We start from the raw sequence: 16,894 nt of genomic DNA, 5'->3' as shown, positions 1-16,894 counted from the left end.
AAAAAAAAAAAACTGGCTTTCAATTGATTCATGATTACTTGGCCATTTACATTTGGACACAATAGTTTATTATTTGGTTTCATTGGCAATTTTAATCTCTTCAGGATGTGTCTTGTGCTCAATGGATGCGTGAGTCGCTTCCTCCTTCATCCAAGTCAAGTACAGATACGCACTAGCAAGGACAGTAACCCATACAGCGTATCCAATGAAGAAGGACATGGGCGCTCTCTTGATTCTCATGCCCAATGGTATATTGACCAATGCTAAAACGGCCAGAATAGAGCCAAGCCATATATGAACATAGTTGTTCCATGGTCTTTTATTGGGTAGGCAATTATTCTTCCGTCTATATCTGAATACGAGGTGATTCACCACACCCAATGTTACTTGGCACCATAAGCCAACGGATAGGACAGTGCCAATGCTCTAATGGTAAGAATCAGCAAAATGTTACACTCTACACTTGTCATACTCACTGAATGCGGCTTGGGGTTGATTTGACCTGCCACTGTGAATGCCAGAATAGCTGACACAGTATATGGTATGAATGCTGCTGAAGCCATGATCAACATGTGCACTTTTGGGCCCCAAGGCTTCTTCTTTTTTCTTGCATACATGCTCAGCAATATAGCGCTTGGCACAGCAATCAGCCACACAAAGGCCATCATGACACCGTGAATGAGGATCATTTTGTTTTTCAAGGCTGGATCAGTGATCATTTTGTAATTTTCAAATGTTTTATTATGGACGAAGAAGGGAGAGAGAGAGAGAGAGAGAGGAAATAGAATAATGCATACAAAAGCAGATTTTATACCATCCTGACAGCATTTGTTAGTTTTCCCAAAGGCTCTTTCATATCTTGAGGAATGTATTCTAATAACTTCTCAAATAACTTGGTTCTTTCTAGATACAAAGCATCTAGTATAACAAACAAAATATTTCAGAAAGTCTATATTAACAAATAAGTACAGCTCTTTGGCCTCACCTTCTGATTTAACAATATCGAAAATGAAGGAGTCTCTGCCATCGTCTTGCTCCCCGTCATCATTCAATGTCTCTAGTAAGCATAAATTGGCACAGATTTGATGGAATTCGTTTGATTCTACTTCGTTCTCATGATTGACAACGGGTGCAACTTGATTTCTCAGGTATTCCAACGCAATCATTGTGTCAGCATTGTCTTCATCAGTGTGATGGCGTTGCCGATTGCATATTTTGCTACATAGTTCCTTTAACCTCTGCATTCGAATCATGTAGTAGCTCTTTCGCAAGATGGAGGAGGGATCTGGTCTATAGCAGTATCAGTGCCATCTATCTATTTTATGCACTGTTCACTTACTTTGACAGCACAAGTTCCCAGAAATCGTCTAATCGCTTTGTCGTGTCTGTATTGTCGCCTGGATTACCGCCGAATATATACTGTCTCTTGCTGACAGGGTCATATACCATCTGGTGTGCAAACCGAGGACCTGGCTCAAGCTTGCTGCTGCGTCCCCAACATTCAGAATCTCTGTTTTCATTCTGAAACACCTTTTGCCATTCGTTTCTTTTGATAGAATAGACCCAGAGTGTGTTTCTGACAACATCGCCACCAGAGTTGCGCATGTATCCTGATAATACATACAGCTCCTGCAAGTCTTCATCTATCGTCGCTCGTTGAGTAAAACCTGCATCGGGGCCAGCATCTTTGGAGTAATCTTGAACAATCTCTGTAACAAAATCTGTATCCACCTGATATCGATAGAGATCAGACAAATAGTCCTTTCCTCGCTGGCCAGCAAACACGTATAACGATCTATTGCTCTGGTCAAATAACATAGAATGACCAACCCGGGATTTCAATAATGCTGAGGTTTGTTTCATTGCATCCACTGTTGCAGAAGGCTTCAGGTCGTCATTTCTACACAGTACCTGTTAGTCCAGAGGCTTCTACCAATGAAGCCGTCTCACCTCACAAGCTCCCAATGACTAGTTTTGATATTAAATGAATAAAATCCGCTGTAGTTTTGTATATTGGTGTCTCCAGTAACTGTTCTACCTCCAAACACATACAACATTTCGCCCTCAGGATCCACACACATTTGATGATCGTAAATCAACTCTGGGCCGCCTGCTTCTGACGTATTTTCATTGATCTTTACCCATTGATCAAATTCAATGTAATAGCGATAGAAATCAGACTCCAATGTCTGGCTTGCGTTTGGTGGAGATTCCACATATCTGCCCAAAACAAATATGGATCTACTGACTGGATCAAGACATAACTTGTGGCATGACCGAGGACTTGGTCCGCCTTGCATTTGGGTGTCCATGCTCAGTAGCGTCCATTGATTCTTGTGTATATTATAGCACCAGAAATCCGATAAATCTCGTCTGCCATCCCAGCCGCCGAATATGTAAATCATTCTGTCTTGTACGTCGATGCACATTTGATGACCACCCCTCGCACAAGGCGCTTCGCCATCTTCATCTGAAGCTTGAATCTGTCTCCATATGGGTGTGTATGTGACACTATCCGAGTAGGGATGGTATATATTGCGCTGATATGCTGTATCCAAGACTTTCTCAGCGGCTGCAAAGTTGGCATCAACGACTAGATAGCGATGTAGTTCTGATATAAGAGGGTGCTCCAACTCGACGCCGGTTCTGTTTTTCAAAATGTGGAATACATCCATCATGTTCTTTTGGCGAAAGTATTTCAAGCATAAACGAGTTGTTTCAGTCTCTCTAAACTATTTTCAAGTTAGAATAATGCCTGATAAAAACTAGCCCCACACATGTGTCTTTTTGTTTGTTTCCAAGAATTTTCTAATGCGATTTAAGCTGCATAATTCAATAGTTGAGCGTGCTTGAGAACTGTCTGATATTTGATCCGTCTGCTTGCTGTTCATTTTGATATAGAAATATAGGTACTCGATCAACCCATTGGCATTTTGTTGTATAAAGAAACATTGACAAGGCGCTCAATTTGCAAAACACATGTAGTGGGTCCAGCCATCGAAATGCCCAACTTTTAACTTACATTTTCATATTCTGTGCATACACGCTGAATGACGTTGTCCTGATTTATCCCTCGAACACCAACATACCATATACTATAATTGAAATTTGCGCCAAATGCTGAAAGTGGCACGATTTTTATGTATCGTACTGGGAATATCTAATTAATTTATATTAATGACGAAACGGTCTACTGACATGTCATTTTTGTATAAATACCATGTTTCCATGCTGGTGCTTCAACGCAAATGTCTCCGGCTCAGTGTCATTCTTGAGACCATTGTGTAAAATCTCGATCATGTCATCTTTAGGATTCATGCCACCAAAGACCTTGAACTCTTTTAGATTACAGACGTGGCCCTTGTGGAATTTACCGAATGTAATGGTACCTATGTGTTACAGTTGGAGAAAAAGTTCCCGAAAATTGGAGAAAAACTTACGAGCCACTATTGGTTTCTCGAATTTGATGGTGACAAACTGTTCATGATCATGCAATCCACTCGACCACCTTGATGCTTGCTGTGTCGGCTTATTGACCATGATATGTTGAGGATGATATGAGCCTGAATGAGACGAGTAATCATGAATGACATAAGGCAGTTGCACTTGCTTCGTTTTTGCCATTAGAGATGCTACAGTGCCTCCGCTGTTGGACATTTGCGAGGCACGAGTCATGTGCTGCTTTGTTAATGCAGCAACATTCATAGATGTACTATCTGCCAGCATTGGAGACGTCGTGTAGAATATGTTGTTCAGTCTGTCTTGGATTGAGTTTTTCTTGTTATTTTGACTCGAGTTGCTAGGTGGCATACAAGATAATGGACGGTAATTTTGTTGTTGTGCCATGATAGAATCTTTATCTAAAGTTAGGCTTTCATTGCTATCGCTGCTGCTGCTATCGGTGCTACTTCCGCTGCCATTTGTGCTATTATTACGCTCAATGAAATCCATATGAGAAAGAAATGAAAGTATGACATTTCAATTGAGAAATGCTCAGCATTTTACGTTCTTTTCATAGTTCAGATATCAATCGAAATATGACCCCGTAATGTACTTGAGATCATGTGATGGAGATTGGAGAGAAAGCAACATTTGCAGCTAGAGCAGCACGGAATTCACTGATCCGGATAGCTTGTGTAGGACGAGAGAACTTCAAACATTGGCTTTAAATCACTGACTCTCATAAAATAGATGAGTCTGTGATTATGGATCTACACGACCCTGTAGATGAGGTTATACATATCTAGACCAAACATAGATGCAGAAGCTCCATGAGAACTAAGAATGACAGGTAATCCGTTTCCATGGCAACGACTATGATGAAAATATACCTTCTTGTGGTGCAATGTATTCCACTTCCATTGTATACCGTGCTTTATCCCGATTTGGCCAATAACAATAGTAAATTGAATACATTTATCTTTTTCCGATTCTTTCCCCCCTCCTGTCTTTTTTTGTATTTTTGTTTTCCCCGCCCCTCTGTGTCTCGCCTCTCTCCTCTTTCAATCCTCAATATCTCCATTCCCCTTCTTTCTCTTTTACCTATCTTATTACATACATTATATATATCCATATATATTGTCCCCTTCCATCTTTTTACACCTCTCCCTTCTCCTCTCTTTTTTTTAATATTATCTATAATATTGAACCTCCTTTCCTTTACCTTTTTCATTTACGAACAATTTTCTCCCATTCTCTCTCTCTCTCTCTCTCTCTCTCTCTCTTTTCAATCTTCAATATCTAGTATGCCGCAAGATACAACGCAACAACAGCAACATCAATCAACACCACAACATTTGGCTACTAATACATCCAATGCAACAACTGAACCTCGGAAAAAACGAGCCAAAATTATGAGTGCATGTGGAGAATGTCGTCGTAAAAAGACAAAGTGCAATGGAGAGCAACCATGTAGAAATTGTCAAAAGTCAAATGCCGCCTGTATTTATCCAACAGCTTCACAAATGGATGATAAACGAACTCATGGCGGACCTTCGAAAGCAGCTCTGGAAGCCATCGAGGATAGATTAAAAGCAATTGAAGACATGTTGAAAACCATCCTGCAATCCCAATTTCCTGTGCAAGAGCTAGATCCGGTTGCAGTCAATAATTTTTTGACCAAAAGCAATGACAATAACAGCAATAATAGTAGTAATTATAACAATAGACTACCTTCTATACACAATCTTTCAGCAGCTTTGCCGACAGATGCCACTACAAATGCATCATATCATCATCACCCTCCTACTTCTTCCTCCTCTTCCGCTTCTTCTCACCACCACCACCACCACCACCACCATGGCATGGTATCACCTTCTACGCCAAATGTGAATCATTTGCCCCCGCCTATCGGATTAATGCATAATGAAGGGTATCAACAGCAGCAACAACATCTAACATCTATCTATCAGTCTCAAGAGCAACAATATTCTCTTCAGTCCATGAAGAAACGAAAGAGATGAATGCTTTTGTTATGCTTCATGTATTCTAACGATTATATATATTCTATCTTTTGTATTTTCTATGATGGCCTTTCTCAATGCTGATCTGGTATACATATTCTTATAGAAGAGGACTATTAGTTTAATTTAACTTCACTTATCATATGTCAAAGCTGTTGAATACACCTTGTTGTGTTTCCCCTCGTTAATAAATACTTTACGATTAGCGTCTTCTTTAAGCATTTCTGGCAACTGATCGCATCTTGATGTTTTTTGTATTCTTTAAAAGGCAAATTAACTTCTATTACACAGCTAAGGCGATACGATCTACCAATGATTCGCCGGATGAAAAGGGTGTCTCCACGTTGCCAAATTGATATGCAAAGATGAACAAAAAGTTGTGAAATAAGGTGTAATTTGTAGAGAGAAGTAGATCAGAATAAGTGCTGAAAGCATCAAATGCAGGAACTTAGTTACATTCGTCAGTAGTATGCTATCCTTGCCAAGATGGCGCCATCTAATTATCCATGACTGAATTCAATCAAGATTATGCCTGTAGCGCCTTGGAAGATCAATATATATTGTTGACTTGCTATCTATTAGTAAAATCTAAATACGACTGATTGAAGAGCACGACCGCGCTCAGCTTTCTTGTCATGATTCTATATACTTACCGTAACCAAATGTTACTTTTGTTGAAAGTCTCAAAAACAGTTGCAGCATCATACTCTTCTGCTTAAGTTTTATATTCATAATTTCGTATAAAGATGCTCTTCGCAAATGATGTTTAGAAATGGAGTGATTATAAGCTGGAAGTTCATCGACAGTATGTTATTTGTTGACAACAATGACGCCGTTTGGGCAACGTATACCTAATGGCTTTGCATTCGCCAGCTTTTTTGGCAAATCCAATTCTTGTGGCCTCTTTAGAAGCTTAAATTATTTCCGTTTTCTACTTTTCGGAAGATTATTATTACCTACCTCGTTAAAAGTGATCTCTTACATGTGTCAATGTGCTTCCATCTATTATATGATCAAAGCTTACAGACCACGAATATCACGTGATACTCTCTTAAGCTTCTTCCGTATAACGTGTGTTTCTCTATAATATACATGCAGTTTCATAAAATTGTCGTGCCCAGACTTGGGTTTAAGCCGAATGTGAAAAAAGCGACTAAAAGGCGCCAGCGTATGCTCTAAGGTTCTGGCATGGTGGAGACTGATATCAGATATCGACCTGATTTTAGTTGTTCTATCGAGTATCATGGCTACTCGAAAGCTCCATGAATTAGTAATTATTGACCTTAGAAATAGTATAGGTATAAGCTACATTGTATTCGATAAACATCTTCTTTCAACACAATTAAATTCTCGTTACACAAGTTACATTCTATAACTAACTACTATATTTTGTTGACACTCCATAAATTTTTCTATAGATTAACTATAAATTAGATATACTTACAAAGATGGTAAAAATATGTCAGGGTTGAAGGGTATTCTGACAGTGATTTAAATCTGCAGGATATCATTGACAGGCTAAACACAAACAAGAATAAGAAGTGCAGGTTTAAACCTAGAGTGCCAGCTACCAGGAACATCAAACAGCGAATAACCTGGATAGCACACAACATTACACAAACTATATTGGATAAAACCAATATCCAAATCTAATAGTAATAAAGACACCTTTTTATCCATTCAACTAAAAGGCTATAAAATCTTCCTGCACACTCTTCATATCTACTTCCTTATATATCTCGATCAGATCTCAGATTGCATATACTATCTCTATATATAAGCATCTAACAAATATGTAGTGCCTAAATTTAGGTTTAAGCCAAATTTGAAGAAAGCGACTAAAAGGCGCCAGCGTATACTCGACGGTTCTGGAAACTGATAGCAGGCATTGATCTGATTATCAGTTGCTATATCAAGTACTATATCTACTCGAAAGTTCCATTGATTAAGTAATTATCGATCGTAGAAATAGTATAAATATAACTTTTAAATGCATTCAATAAACAGCATCTTTCAACATAATCACTAAGTATTAGTTACACTCTATTTCTCTGTTAGTTTTACATATTGGATCCATTTTACAAGATGACAAATACAAAAGGAAAGATGGCCGAGTTGGTCTAAGGCGTCACGTTAAGGTCGTGATCTCTTCGGAGGCGTGGGTTCAAATCCCACTCTTTTCACTTTTATTTTTGATTCGATTTTGCTTATATAAGCAACTGTCGTTGTTGTGTGTATAGAGATATGATTATTGAGTAGACCTTGGCAAATGTATACAAAAGAATAGAGTTGAGATAAAAGATGATCTTTATTGTTTTGCAAACTGATTTGATATTTATACTAAATTAAAAGATTACACACAAAGACTATGTGTACCTGACACTTTAGTCACGACAATCGCTTACGTAAGCAAAACTGAACCAAAAATAAAAGTGAAAAGAGTGGGATTTGAACCCACGCCTCCGAAGAGATCACGACCTTAACGTGACGCCTTAGACCAACTCGGCCATCTTTCCTTATATATTTTATCATATGCTAATACGTTTAGGTAGTATATGTAATTTGAGATCTGATCGAGATATAAATGGAAGTAGATATAGAGAGTGTGCAGTGTGGAATACATCCACTATGATCTGCATTCCGACAGTTCATCCAGTTACCAGATTTAGATATAAACTGTATGTACACTGGATTAGATGTACGATATCGATTTATACTATGATCATGAGAAGATATGGACTTCAGATACGCTAGTACTATAAGATTCATACTATATAAGATATAGGCTATAGATGGCACCACGGACATGGATGGCACTATAGACTTATACTTGTATTCCGACATTAACTACGGATGTTTACCATATCTGGATAGGCACCAAGATTAATGCAATATGAGCTTGTTGCTTCAGATGTGCACTTCATGATCCACGCTATAAGACACATGCTTATATCCGTGATACTAGCTACAGATACTTTATGTACTACAGACTTGTACTATATATGAGACATGCTATAGACATGCATACGATATGCTATAGACATGCCATATATCCAGATACATGCTAAAGATGTATGCTTAGCGATATACACTCAGATATGTACTATTAATATAGACTAAGAAGACTGTACCTATCGGATACATGCTACTAGATCGATATTAATTATCCTTATGGAAAGGATAGATCAGGGTACTTCGGATGAGAGTCTAATTATTCATCCAGACAGAGCTAAATCATGATTAGCTTGCTGGAGTTGTCTTTTAGCATGATTAGACATTAGTTGATCTGAGTTGACTTATTTGTCAATCTAATTAATAGAACTTTTATCCATTGTTATAGTATATAAGAAGGATCATCTACCTGGCCAGTAGAGAGACTTCAGTTTACTTTACACCTGTCAGTTTGATAATAAAATATACCTTTATCAAGTTGACATTACTGTTTTTTATTCTTTTTTTTCCGTGAATTTTAGTCTGTAAAGCCTCAAATTCCACATTTTTTTCAACTCAAAGGTTATCACTTTTACACTTTATCTTATACTCTACATTTTATTATTCTACTTTAAAAACTATTTTTATCATGTCTCACAACCAATACAACGCTACCGAAAACACTCAAGAGGATATTGCTCAAGACTCTATCCGTGTTTCTTCTCCTTATGACTCATCTATGCAAGTGGATGAGCACGCTCAACTTTCTGCAGTTGATCATCTTCTCAAGAAGATTGACACTGCTCAGGCTCGCTTGGATCAGATCCATCGTAACGCTGGTGATACTTACACTGAGGAAGAACGCTTGGCGGCTGATGAAGCATCTGCGTCTATCGAATGGCTCAGCAAGCAAGTCAATGCGATTACTAAGAGGGCTGATTCCAAAGCAAGACCTGTCAATCTCAATGAGATCCCCCGTTTCCAGGTGGTAGGACAAGCTAAGCATTGGCCTGACCATCCAAGATTCACCACAGTCGATCATTTCTTCAGTGCTTTTGAGAACGTCATCAGAGCATCCGGTAATGAAGTAAATTTGGTTTGGAAACGCTACGTGCCTGTTTCACTGCCATTTGACTTCGAATCATGGACCAAGAATGATCTTCTGGCATGCAATGATTGGGATCAAGCCAAGGCATTGTTCCGCAAACATTTTGGTGCTCCCATCAACTCTGAGGAATCCATGGCCAAACTCTTCAGCATGCGCATGAAGAACAAAGATACTCTACAGGACTATACGAATAAGTTCATGAAGTACGTCAAGGATTGTGGCTTCCCTCCTAACAGCAACATGTTAGCCAAGTTCTATCAGTTCACGCTGTTACGCAAGAATCAGCAAATGATGGTCAACCAAATGTCCGTCAAGCATGGTTCCAACCACAAATGGACTATCAACGAGATCTATGAGTGTGTGTTGCCTTTGTTCCTTGTTGACGAGCAAAATCGTGGTGATGATGATGTTGAGGTCGACATCAGAGGTAAGTGTAAGGGTGGTTCTGGTGGTTCTGGTTCGAGAACAAAGATGGCAAGGGTATCTGCCACTGGGTATTTCTGTGCGAAGCATGGCGGGAGCAATGCCAACCACAACACCATTGACTGTAAGTCAAGATTGAAGCACTTTGGCTCTGACAACAAGCCTAACCGGGCTACTACTGCTGCTCCGTATTCTATGAATTCCTCATCCTCTGATCCCAAAACCTGCAACTTTTGTGGTAAGCCCCGTGCTTACGGTCATCGTTGTCAAGAGTTCTACGACTGGAAGAAGGAGAGAGAATCAAGGAAGAACATTGGTGTGCATACTGTACAAACAACCACTGTTCGCAAGGACAACAAGTCTGGTTCTGGTTCTGAGACCAACGATGTTACCATGGAAAGTAGCACTGATTCTGACATTGGTGATGCTGTTGGAGATGTCACCATGGAGGAAATAGATGCTTGCTTGGACGAGATTGAAGCAGAGGATGCCTCGCTCAACTGTAAGTCTAATGTGAAAAATGTACCTGAAAGTTTCAATCCATTTCAGTTACTGACTCCTATTATTTTAGAGAGCAAAGAAGGAAAACCAGTCCGTTTGATCGCGAAAGTAGATACGGGATCAGATTCCACCTTCTTAAATAAAAACATTTTTCACAATAAATTACTATTCACTTCCCAAGATATTATTTCTGTTGAAGGCAATTTGAACTTTCTGAGTCATTCAGTAAAGAGATTGGGTAAAACACCAGCTATCAAGATAAGATATCTTAATGACATTGCATTTGATCACTCGTTTGAGCTATCCAATTTTATTCAGGACCTAGGCGATTTTGATGTGCTACTGGGTGTAGACACATTGAGTCGACTTAGAATTGGGCTAACTGGCGTTGCTCACAAGTTTGCTGATATTGGACATCTTACAGAGGAAGAGAAATCAGAGCTTCTTGAAAGCATCGATTTCGAAAATGTCAATTTTGATACTAAACATTCTATTGATCCAGAAACCGCATCAATCTTTGAATCCCAAGCTGAGGAGAATAAGTATATGAGCAACATCCAAGATGCTATTGATGAGAATCAGAGAATCAAGCCTGGAACGTTTTGTAACGTGCCTGAATCTGAGATCACTATACCAATCAAGGAGAATGTTGATTACTACGTCAAGCAATATCCGATCGCACATCATGCAATGCCCGAAATCGAAAAGCAATTGAATGAATGGCTGGATGCAGGAATTGTAGAACAGTGTAGACCTAACGGCTTATTCAACAGCCCTCTCATTGCAGTATCAAAGAAGGACAATGATGGCAAACCCACCAAAACTCGAGTTTGTATGGATGTGCGGAGGATCAACCAGCATATGCCCAACAATACAAACCAATTTGAGATACCAAATATACAGGATATCTTCACCCGGATCAAGCAGAAGGGGACAATATTTTCGAAAGTCGATCTGAAAAACGCATATTTTTCATTTAGAATTTCTGACATATCAAGAAATGTGCTTTTGTTCAATTTTAGAGGGAAATCGTATAGATGGTTAGGCTGCTGTTTCGGGTTGCGCCCAATCACATCTGTCTTTAGCTCTGTCATGAACATTTTGTTTTCTGATATGCCCAACGTGGAGGTCTATGTGGACGACCTATGCCTCGTATCTTCATCCTTATCCAGTCATTGCGAATTGATTAAGGAGGTGCTGAGACGCTTGACACATGCCAACTTAAAGATTGGTGTTGAAAAGTGCTCCTGGTTTCGATCTAGCATCTACTTGCTAGGCTTTGTAGTTGGTCCTCATGTTTCCAAGGTTGACATGCGACGTCTCTCTGACATTGATCATTGGGGTCCATGCAGATCTGCCAAACAGGTTAAACAACTAGCTGGTGTTATTTCATATTTGAGACCACACATCCCAAATCTGTCAAAACTGATGGCGCCTATTGATGCTCTACGAAATGATCCAGATGCTGGTAGCAAATGGACTGATGAGCACACCAAACGACTTGAGATTATCAAGAAGGTCTTGTTATCTGAAGCTTTACTGACTGCACCAGACATGAATAAGAAATTTTATCTTGAATGTGATGCTAGCTTATATGCAGTTGCAGTCATTTTGACGCAGCGCGACGATCAAGGACGCACAGTCTATGTGGCGATGTTGAGCAAATCTCTGACCAAATCCCAACAGAACTGGCCTGTCCTGAGACGAGAACTGTATGCCGTGTTATTCGGTTTAGTTCGTTTGCGACCCTTATTGTACGGGCATCCTGAGATTGAGGTTATGACAGATCATCGAGCTCTGATTTATATCTACACATGTAAATGTCCTACTAGAGTCATTCAAAATTACATGGAGATTTTAAACGAGTATCCCCAACTGCAATTCACTCATATCAAGGGCTTAGACAACATCTTACCTGACAAACTTAGTCGCTTGTATGAACCTTTAGAAGATCATACAGAGCTGGCGGGAGACAGTGATAAGAAAATTGCTAAATTACAAAAGAATATCATGAGAAGCAAAGGCTCCAAGAAACGATTCATTGGCAACAATAAGCAAACAAAGCATTATCTAACCAAGAACAAAGTAGTCTATAACAAAGACAAGCACTTGAATGTACTTGCTATGAAGATCAAGGAGGGCAATTATGAAAGCGTTGCTTACATTGCACCACCTGACAATGAGAGAGACCAACTGCTTCGTGAAACTCATGAATTTGGACACTTTGGTGCCGCTAGTATTGTCAAGAAACTACATGAAGAAGGTATTCATTGGACAGGTCTATATGATGATGCAAAGGCAATTTGTCAATCATGTATGGAATGTGCAAGACACAATGGAGTTCAAAAGGGTTACCATGAACTGAGAAACGTTGTAGCGTATGGTCCATTTGATCACATAGGCATTGACTTTCTTGGTCCGTTAACTCCAACCAACAATGGCAATATATATATATTAGTTGTATACGACATTTGCACCAGATTTATTATAACTCGTGCATTGCCCAACAAACAAACTGATACTGTCGCTAGAGCTCTGACTACCATCTTTGGAGACTTTGGCGTAGTACAAATACTACAATCTGATAATGGACGTGAATTCAAGAGTGCTTTGATGAGCGAGATTGGTAAAGCACTTGGCATCAATCAAAGATACTCTACGGCTTTCCACGCTAGGGGCAATGGTGCATCCGAATCAGGTGTTAAAAATATTCTTAATGCACTTCGTAAGATGGTCAGTGAACACATCTATGACTGGGACTCGGTTCTACCTGGAACTCAACTGGCTATAAACACAAAAATTAGGTATCGCACTGAGAGTGCACCTTTTCAATTGATGTTTGCTAGACCATTGAATAGATTCGTAGACTACGATGATCCTAAGATCAAGACAACTTACCAAAGAAGCCAATGACTCTCGGTGAGCTACGCAAGAAGGCAGAGATTATGAACCAGGTTGTCTTTCCAGCTATTAACCAAAGAACACAACGCATTATTGAAGAGCAAGCAACGCGATTCAATAAGCATCACAAGATTACACACTTCAAAGTTGGTGATTGGGTTATGGTAAGACTTCCGCATAGAGAAAGCAAACTTGAGGCCGCTTATGATGGACCTTATCAAGTTGTTCAAAAGAAAAGATCTACATATGTGTTGAAAGACGATATGAATGAACTACTACATCGCGACTATGTGCCATCTGAATTGAAGCTGGTAGCAATCGACGAGTCTATCATCGAACAAGAAGTATATGAGGTTGACGAGATCAGAGCGCATCGTGGTCCTGAACACAATAGAGAGTATTTGGTAAAATGGAAGACATTTGGAGAAGCTGCCAACTCCTGGGAAACTGCTGCATCGTTCAACAACCCTCAAACCATTCGTAAGTACTGGGCAAAGATCAAGGAATATGAGCTGCTTGAGAAGAGAAGACAGGCACTAAATAGTGACACTGCTTCCTCCAAATCAAAGCGTAAGCGTGATGATTCTGACAAGCGTTTGAGAGGCTCTAAGAGACTCAACGTTGCAGAACAGTAAAGTGATGTTTGTCATGGAATATATCAGGGCAACATGCAAATTGCAGTAGCACCTTTAGACTATCACATTGCGTTATATCTTTGTCAGCGAATGCGAAATACAGATCATTGATCGTTTACATAATTCTTTGAATTAGTCAACATGCGTTGAAACTGGTGGGGGCAAATGTGGAATACATCCACTATGATCTGCATTCCGACAGTTCATCCAGTTACCAGATTTAGATATAAACTGTATGTACACTGGATTAGATGTACGATATCGATTTATACTATGATCATGAGAAGATATGGACTTCAGATACGCTAGTACTATAAGATTCATACTATATAAGATATAGGCTATAGATGGCACCACGGACATGGATGGCACTATAGACTTATACTTGTATTCCGACATTAACTACGGATGTTTACCATATCTGGATAGGCACCAAGATTAATGCAATATGAGCTTGTTGCTTCAGATGTGCACTTCATGATCCACGCTATAAGACACATGCTTATATCCGTGATACTAGCTACAGATACTTTATGTACTACAGACTTGTATTATATATGAGACATGCTATAGACATGCATATGATATGCTATAGACATGCCATATATCCAGATACATGCTAAAGATGTATGCTTAGCGATATACACTCAGATATGTACTATTAATATAGACTAAGAAGACTGTACCTATCGGATACATGCTACTAGATCGATATTAATTATCCTTATGGAAAGGATAGATCAGGGTACTTCGGATGAGAGTCTAATTATTCATCATCCAGACAGAGCTAAATCATGATTAGCTTGCTGGAGTTGTCTTTTAGCATGATTAGACATTAGTTGATCTGAGTTGACTTATTTGTCAATCTAATTAATAGAACTTTTATCCATTGTTATAGTATATAAGAAGGATCATCTACCTGGCCAGTAGAGAGACTTCAGTTTACTTGACACCTGTCAGTTTGATAATAAAATATACCTTTATCAAGTTGACATTACTGTTTTTTATTCTTTTTTTTCCGTGAATTTTAGTCTGTAAAGCCTCAAATTCCACAACTCTTCTTTTTTTTACTCAATTCCAGGATCTTCAGTTCGTTTGATACACAAAATAAAATACAGTTGATTTCTATTGTATTTTACTATTGCTTTATTTTTTTTGTGAAATCTATTTAAACCTGATTTTACTGCAGTAACAACAACGTAAGCAACACTGTGCTGAAGTGATACTACCTCCTATATAACTTTCGCATCTGATAACTTTAAAAGACATTTCTCGCAAAAGACTGTCTGATGGATGATAAGTCCAATCATCGCATCTTATCTTACTTTTGAATAATGAAGGATCTAAATTATATTAATATTTGAATACGTTTTTATTACAAGTAAAAAATTATAATACATGGCAGGTCAATAGGAAATCAACTAGTTGTAACCCGTCGTTGTTCCAACCTCTTAGCCAATCAGATTGCTTGAAAACTCCGCTGACCTAAAAAAATTTTTGCGAGGGTTTCCCCCTGTTTTGATGTGAGGCAAAATTTTAAGCGCCGCTATAATAGCAATATAGCCACTGCTATCATCAAACTTCCCCCAGGTGCTAGAGCATGCCTTACTTACACCACCTAGCTTTAAATTCAGGCATTGAGACCCTCAATCATCACTAAAGTAAGTAGCAATAACCAAGTGGAGGCGGCCTATCTACCTCCTAGCCTCGGATAAAGTCTTGTTGAGCTTCAGGGATAGGCACATCCACACAACGTAAAAAAGATATGCTTCAAAAGAAACATAATAATAATAAAAGAAAAAAGAAAAGAATATAATACTATACGAGTATAGTAGTATGTAGGCAAAAAAGAAACACTCACACGAAGTGGGTCAAAGAAAAGCATAGCAAACACAACATCAAAGATGTTCAAAAAAAAAAGCTCGTTGCTGTTGCAAGAAAAATGCATACATGAGCAACGCGCATGGTAGTAAAAGTCGGATGTAAAGCAACATGATGACACGGATACGCACAACTGCAAAAGCAACAGTGGTATTGTAAGTTTGCGATACAACATAATGACTAGTATTGTTTCATGTAAAGCTACAGAGGAAACACTACCAACAAAAGAAAAACAAAAAGAAAAAAGCGCAACAAGGCAAGCATCATGAATGCATTCTCACGAGAAAGGAAGCAATAATATAAGCGTTCAAAGAAGTTTTATATCATTGCGACCAGAAGAAAGAAGATACTTACCACCTATCACAGCCACAGATAGACCAGAAGAGTATAAGCAATCACCGGAGACAGACCAGAGAACGAGCATGCACCAAATATAGAAGACCAGAAAAGACCAGATTAGCAGCAGCAACACCAGTACCATAGACAAACTAAAGAACAAACGCCATTAGCAGAGAGCAAACAAAGACCAAAGAAGTTACTTACCACTTACCACCAGAGATAGACCAGAGAACGAGCATGCAGCAAATACAGTAGACCAGGAAAGGCCAGATTAGCAGCAGCAGCAATACCAGTACCATAGAAAAACCAAAGAATGAACGACACCAGAGACCGGACAAAGGCTAAAGAAGCAACCACCAGACATGATACACCAAAGAAGCAGACAACAGAAATAGCAGAGAAGTACTGGCAGCAGCACTTACATCAAACAGACAAAAAGAATCATCAAAACCTAATAAACAAATTCAGTTAGTGTTAATTCTACGCCTTTCAGTGCTCGTTATCGAATGGTACCTAATATATTCCAATTTAAAGAAGCAGTATAAAGTACTTCTATCAGTGTACGACAGTGTTATCAGAAGATAGAGTGCTATTATCAATCAAAGAGTTTCCAAAACCACCATGGTTTGATATTAAACGCGTTTTGCAAAAAAGGGAAAAAAAAAAGGTGGTATGGAAGAATGAGAGGGCGCCCTATCCGACGTCACGGCCAG

At 39.0% G+C, this 16,894-nt stretch overlaps 5 protein-coding genes and 2 non-coding genes across 7 annotated transcripts; 4 read left to right on the top strand and 3 right to left on the bottom strand.

Annotated features, from left to right (window-relative positions):
- Nucleotides 1-69: 69 nt before the first annotated feature.
- ATC70_010432 (uncharacterized protein) lies at nucleotides 70-719 on the bottom strand (the record flags this gene model as incomplete). Its single annotated transcript, XM_064829646.1, has 2 exons — nucleotides 70-426; nucleotides 477-719. The coding sequence occupies 2 exons, from the start codon at nucleotides 717-719 to the stop codon at nucleotides 70-72; spliced, it is 600 nt and encodes a 199-aa protein (XP_064682148.1).
- An 89-nt stretch (nucleotides 720-808) lies between these two features.
- Nucleotides 809-3,951, bottom strand: ATC70_010431 (SGTA_dimer domain-containing protein; the record flags this gene model as incomplete). Its single annotated transcript, XM_064829645.1, has 7 exons — nucleotides 809-918; nucleotides 986-1,290; nucleotides 1,340-1,900; nucleotides 1,951-2,732; nucleotides 3,023-3,160; nucleotides 3,220-3,389; nucleotides 3,441-3,951. The coding sequence occupies 7 exons, from the start codon at nucleotides 3,949-3,951 to the stop codon at nucleotides 809-811; spliced, it is 2,577 nt and encodes an 858-aa protein (XP_064682147.1).
- Nucleotides 3,952-4,745: 794 nt separating this feature from the next.
- ATC70_010430 (uncharacterized protein) lies at nucleotides 4,746-5,462 on the top strand (the record flags this gene model as incomplete). The annotated part of the gene is made up of 1 exon (XM_064829644.1): nucleotides 4,746-5,462. One exon carries the CDS (start codon nucleotides 4,746-4,748, stop codon nucleotides 5,460-5,462), a length of 717 nt encoding a protein of 238 aa, XP_064682146.1.
- Nucleotides 5,463-7,562: 2,100 nt separating this feature from the next.
- ATC70_010429 lies at nucleotides 7,563-7,645 on the top strand. Its single transcript has one exon. It is a non-coding gene; the product is annotated as a tRNA-Leu (tRNA).
- A 250-nt stretch (nucleotides 7,646-7,895) lies between these two features.
- On the bottom strand, nucleotides 7,896-7,978 carry ATC70_010428. Its single transcript has one exon. It is a non-coding gene; the product is annotated as a tRNA-Leu (tRNA).
- Nucleotides 7,979-9,042: 1,064 nt separating this feature from the next.
- BAT2_2 (branched-chain-amino-acid transaminase bat2) lies at nucleotides 9,043-13,338 on the top strand (the record flags this gene model as incomplete). Its single annotated transcript, XM_064829643.1, has 1 exon — nucleotides 9,043-13,338. The coding sequence occupies one exon, from the start codon at nucleotides 9,043-9,045 to the stop codon at nucleotides 13,336-13,338; it is 4,296 nt and encodes a 1,431-aa protein (XP_064682145.1).
- A 32-nt stretch (nucleotides 13,339-13,370) lies between these two features.
- ATC70_010426 (uncharacterized protein) lies at nucleotides 13,371-13,961 on the top strand (the record flags this gene model as incomplete). The annotated part of the gene is made up of 1 exon (XM_064829642.1): nucleotides 13,371-13,961. One exon carries the CDS (start codon nucleotides 13,371-13,373, stop codon nucleotides 13,959-13,961), a length of 591 nt encoding a protein of 196 aa, XP_064682144.1.
- Between the last annotated feature and the right edge of the window lie 2,933 nt (nucleotides 13,962-16,894).

This window comes from Mucor velutinosus (assembly GCF_035048745.1).
Source record: "Mucor velutinosus strain NIH1002 chromosome Unknown tig00001564, whole genome shotgun sequence".
NCBI lineage: Eukaryota > Fungi > Mucoromycota > Mucoromycetes > Mucorales > Mucoraceae > Mucor > Mucor velutinosus.
The sequence above is the reverse complement of the archived record's forward strand: the minus strand, read 5'-3'. Positions and strand labels throughout refer to the sequence as shown.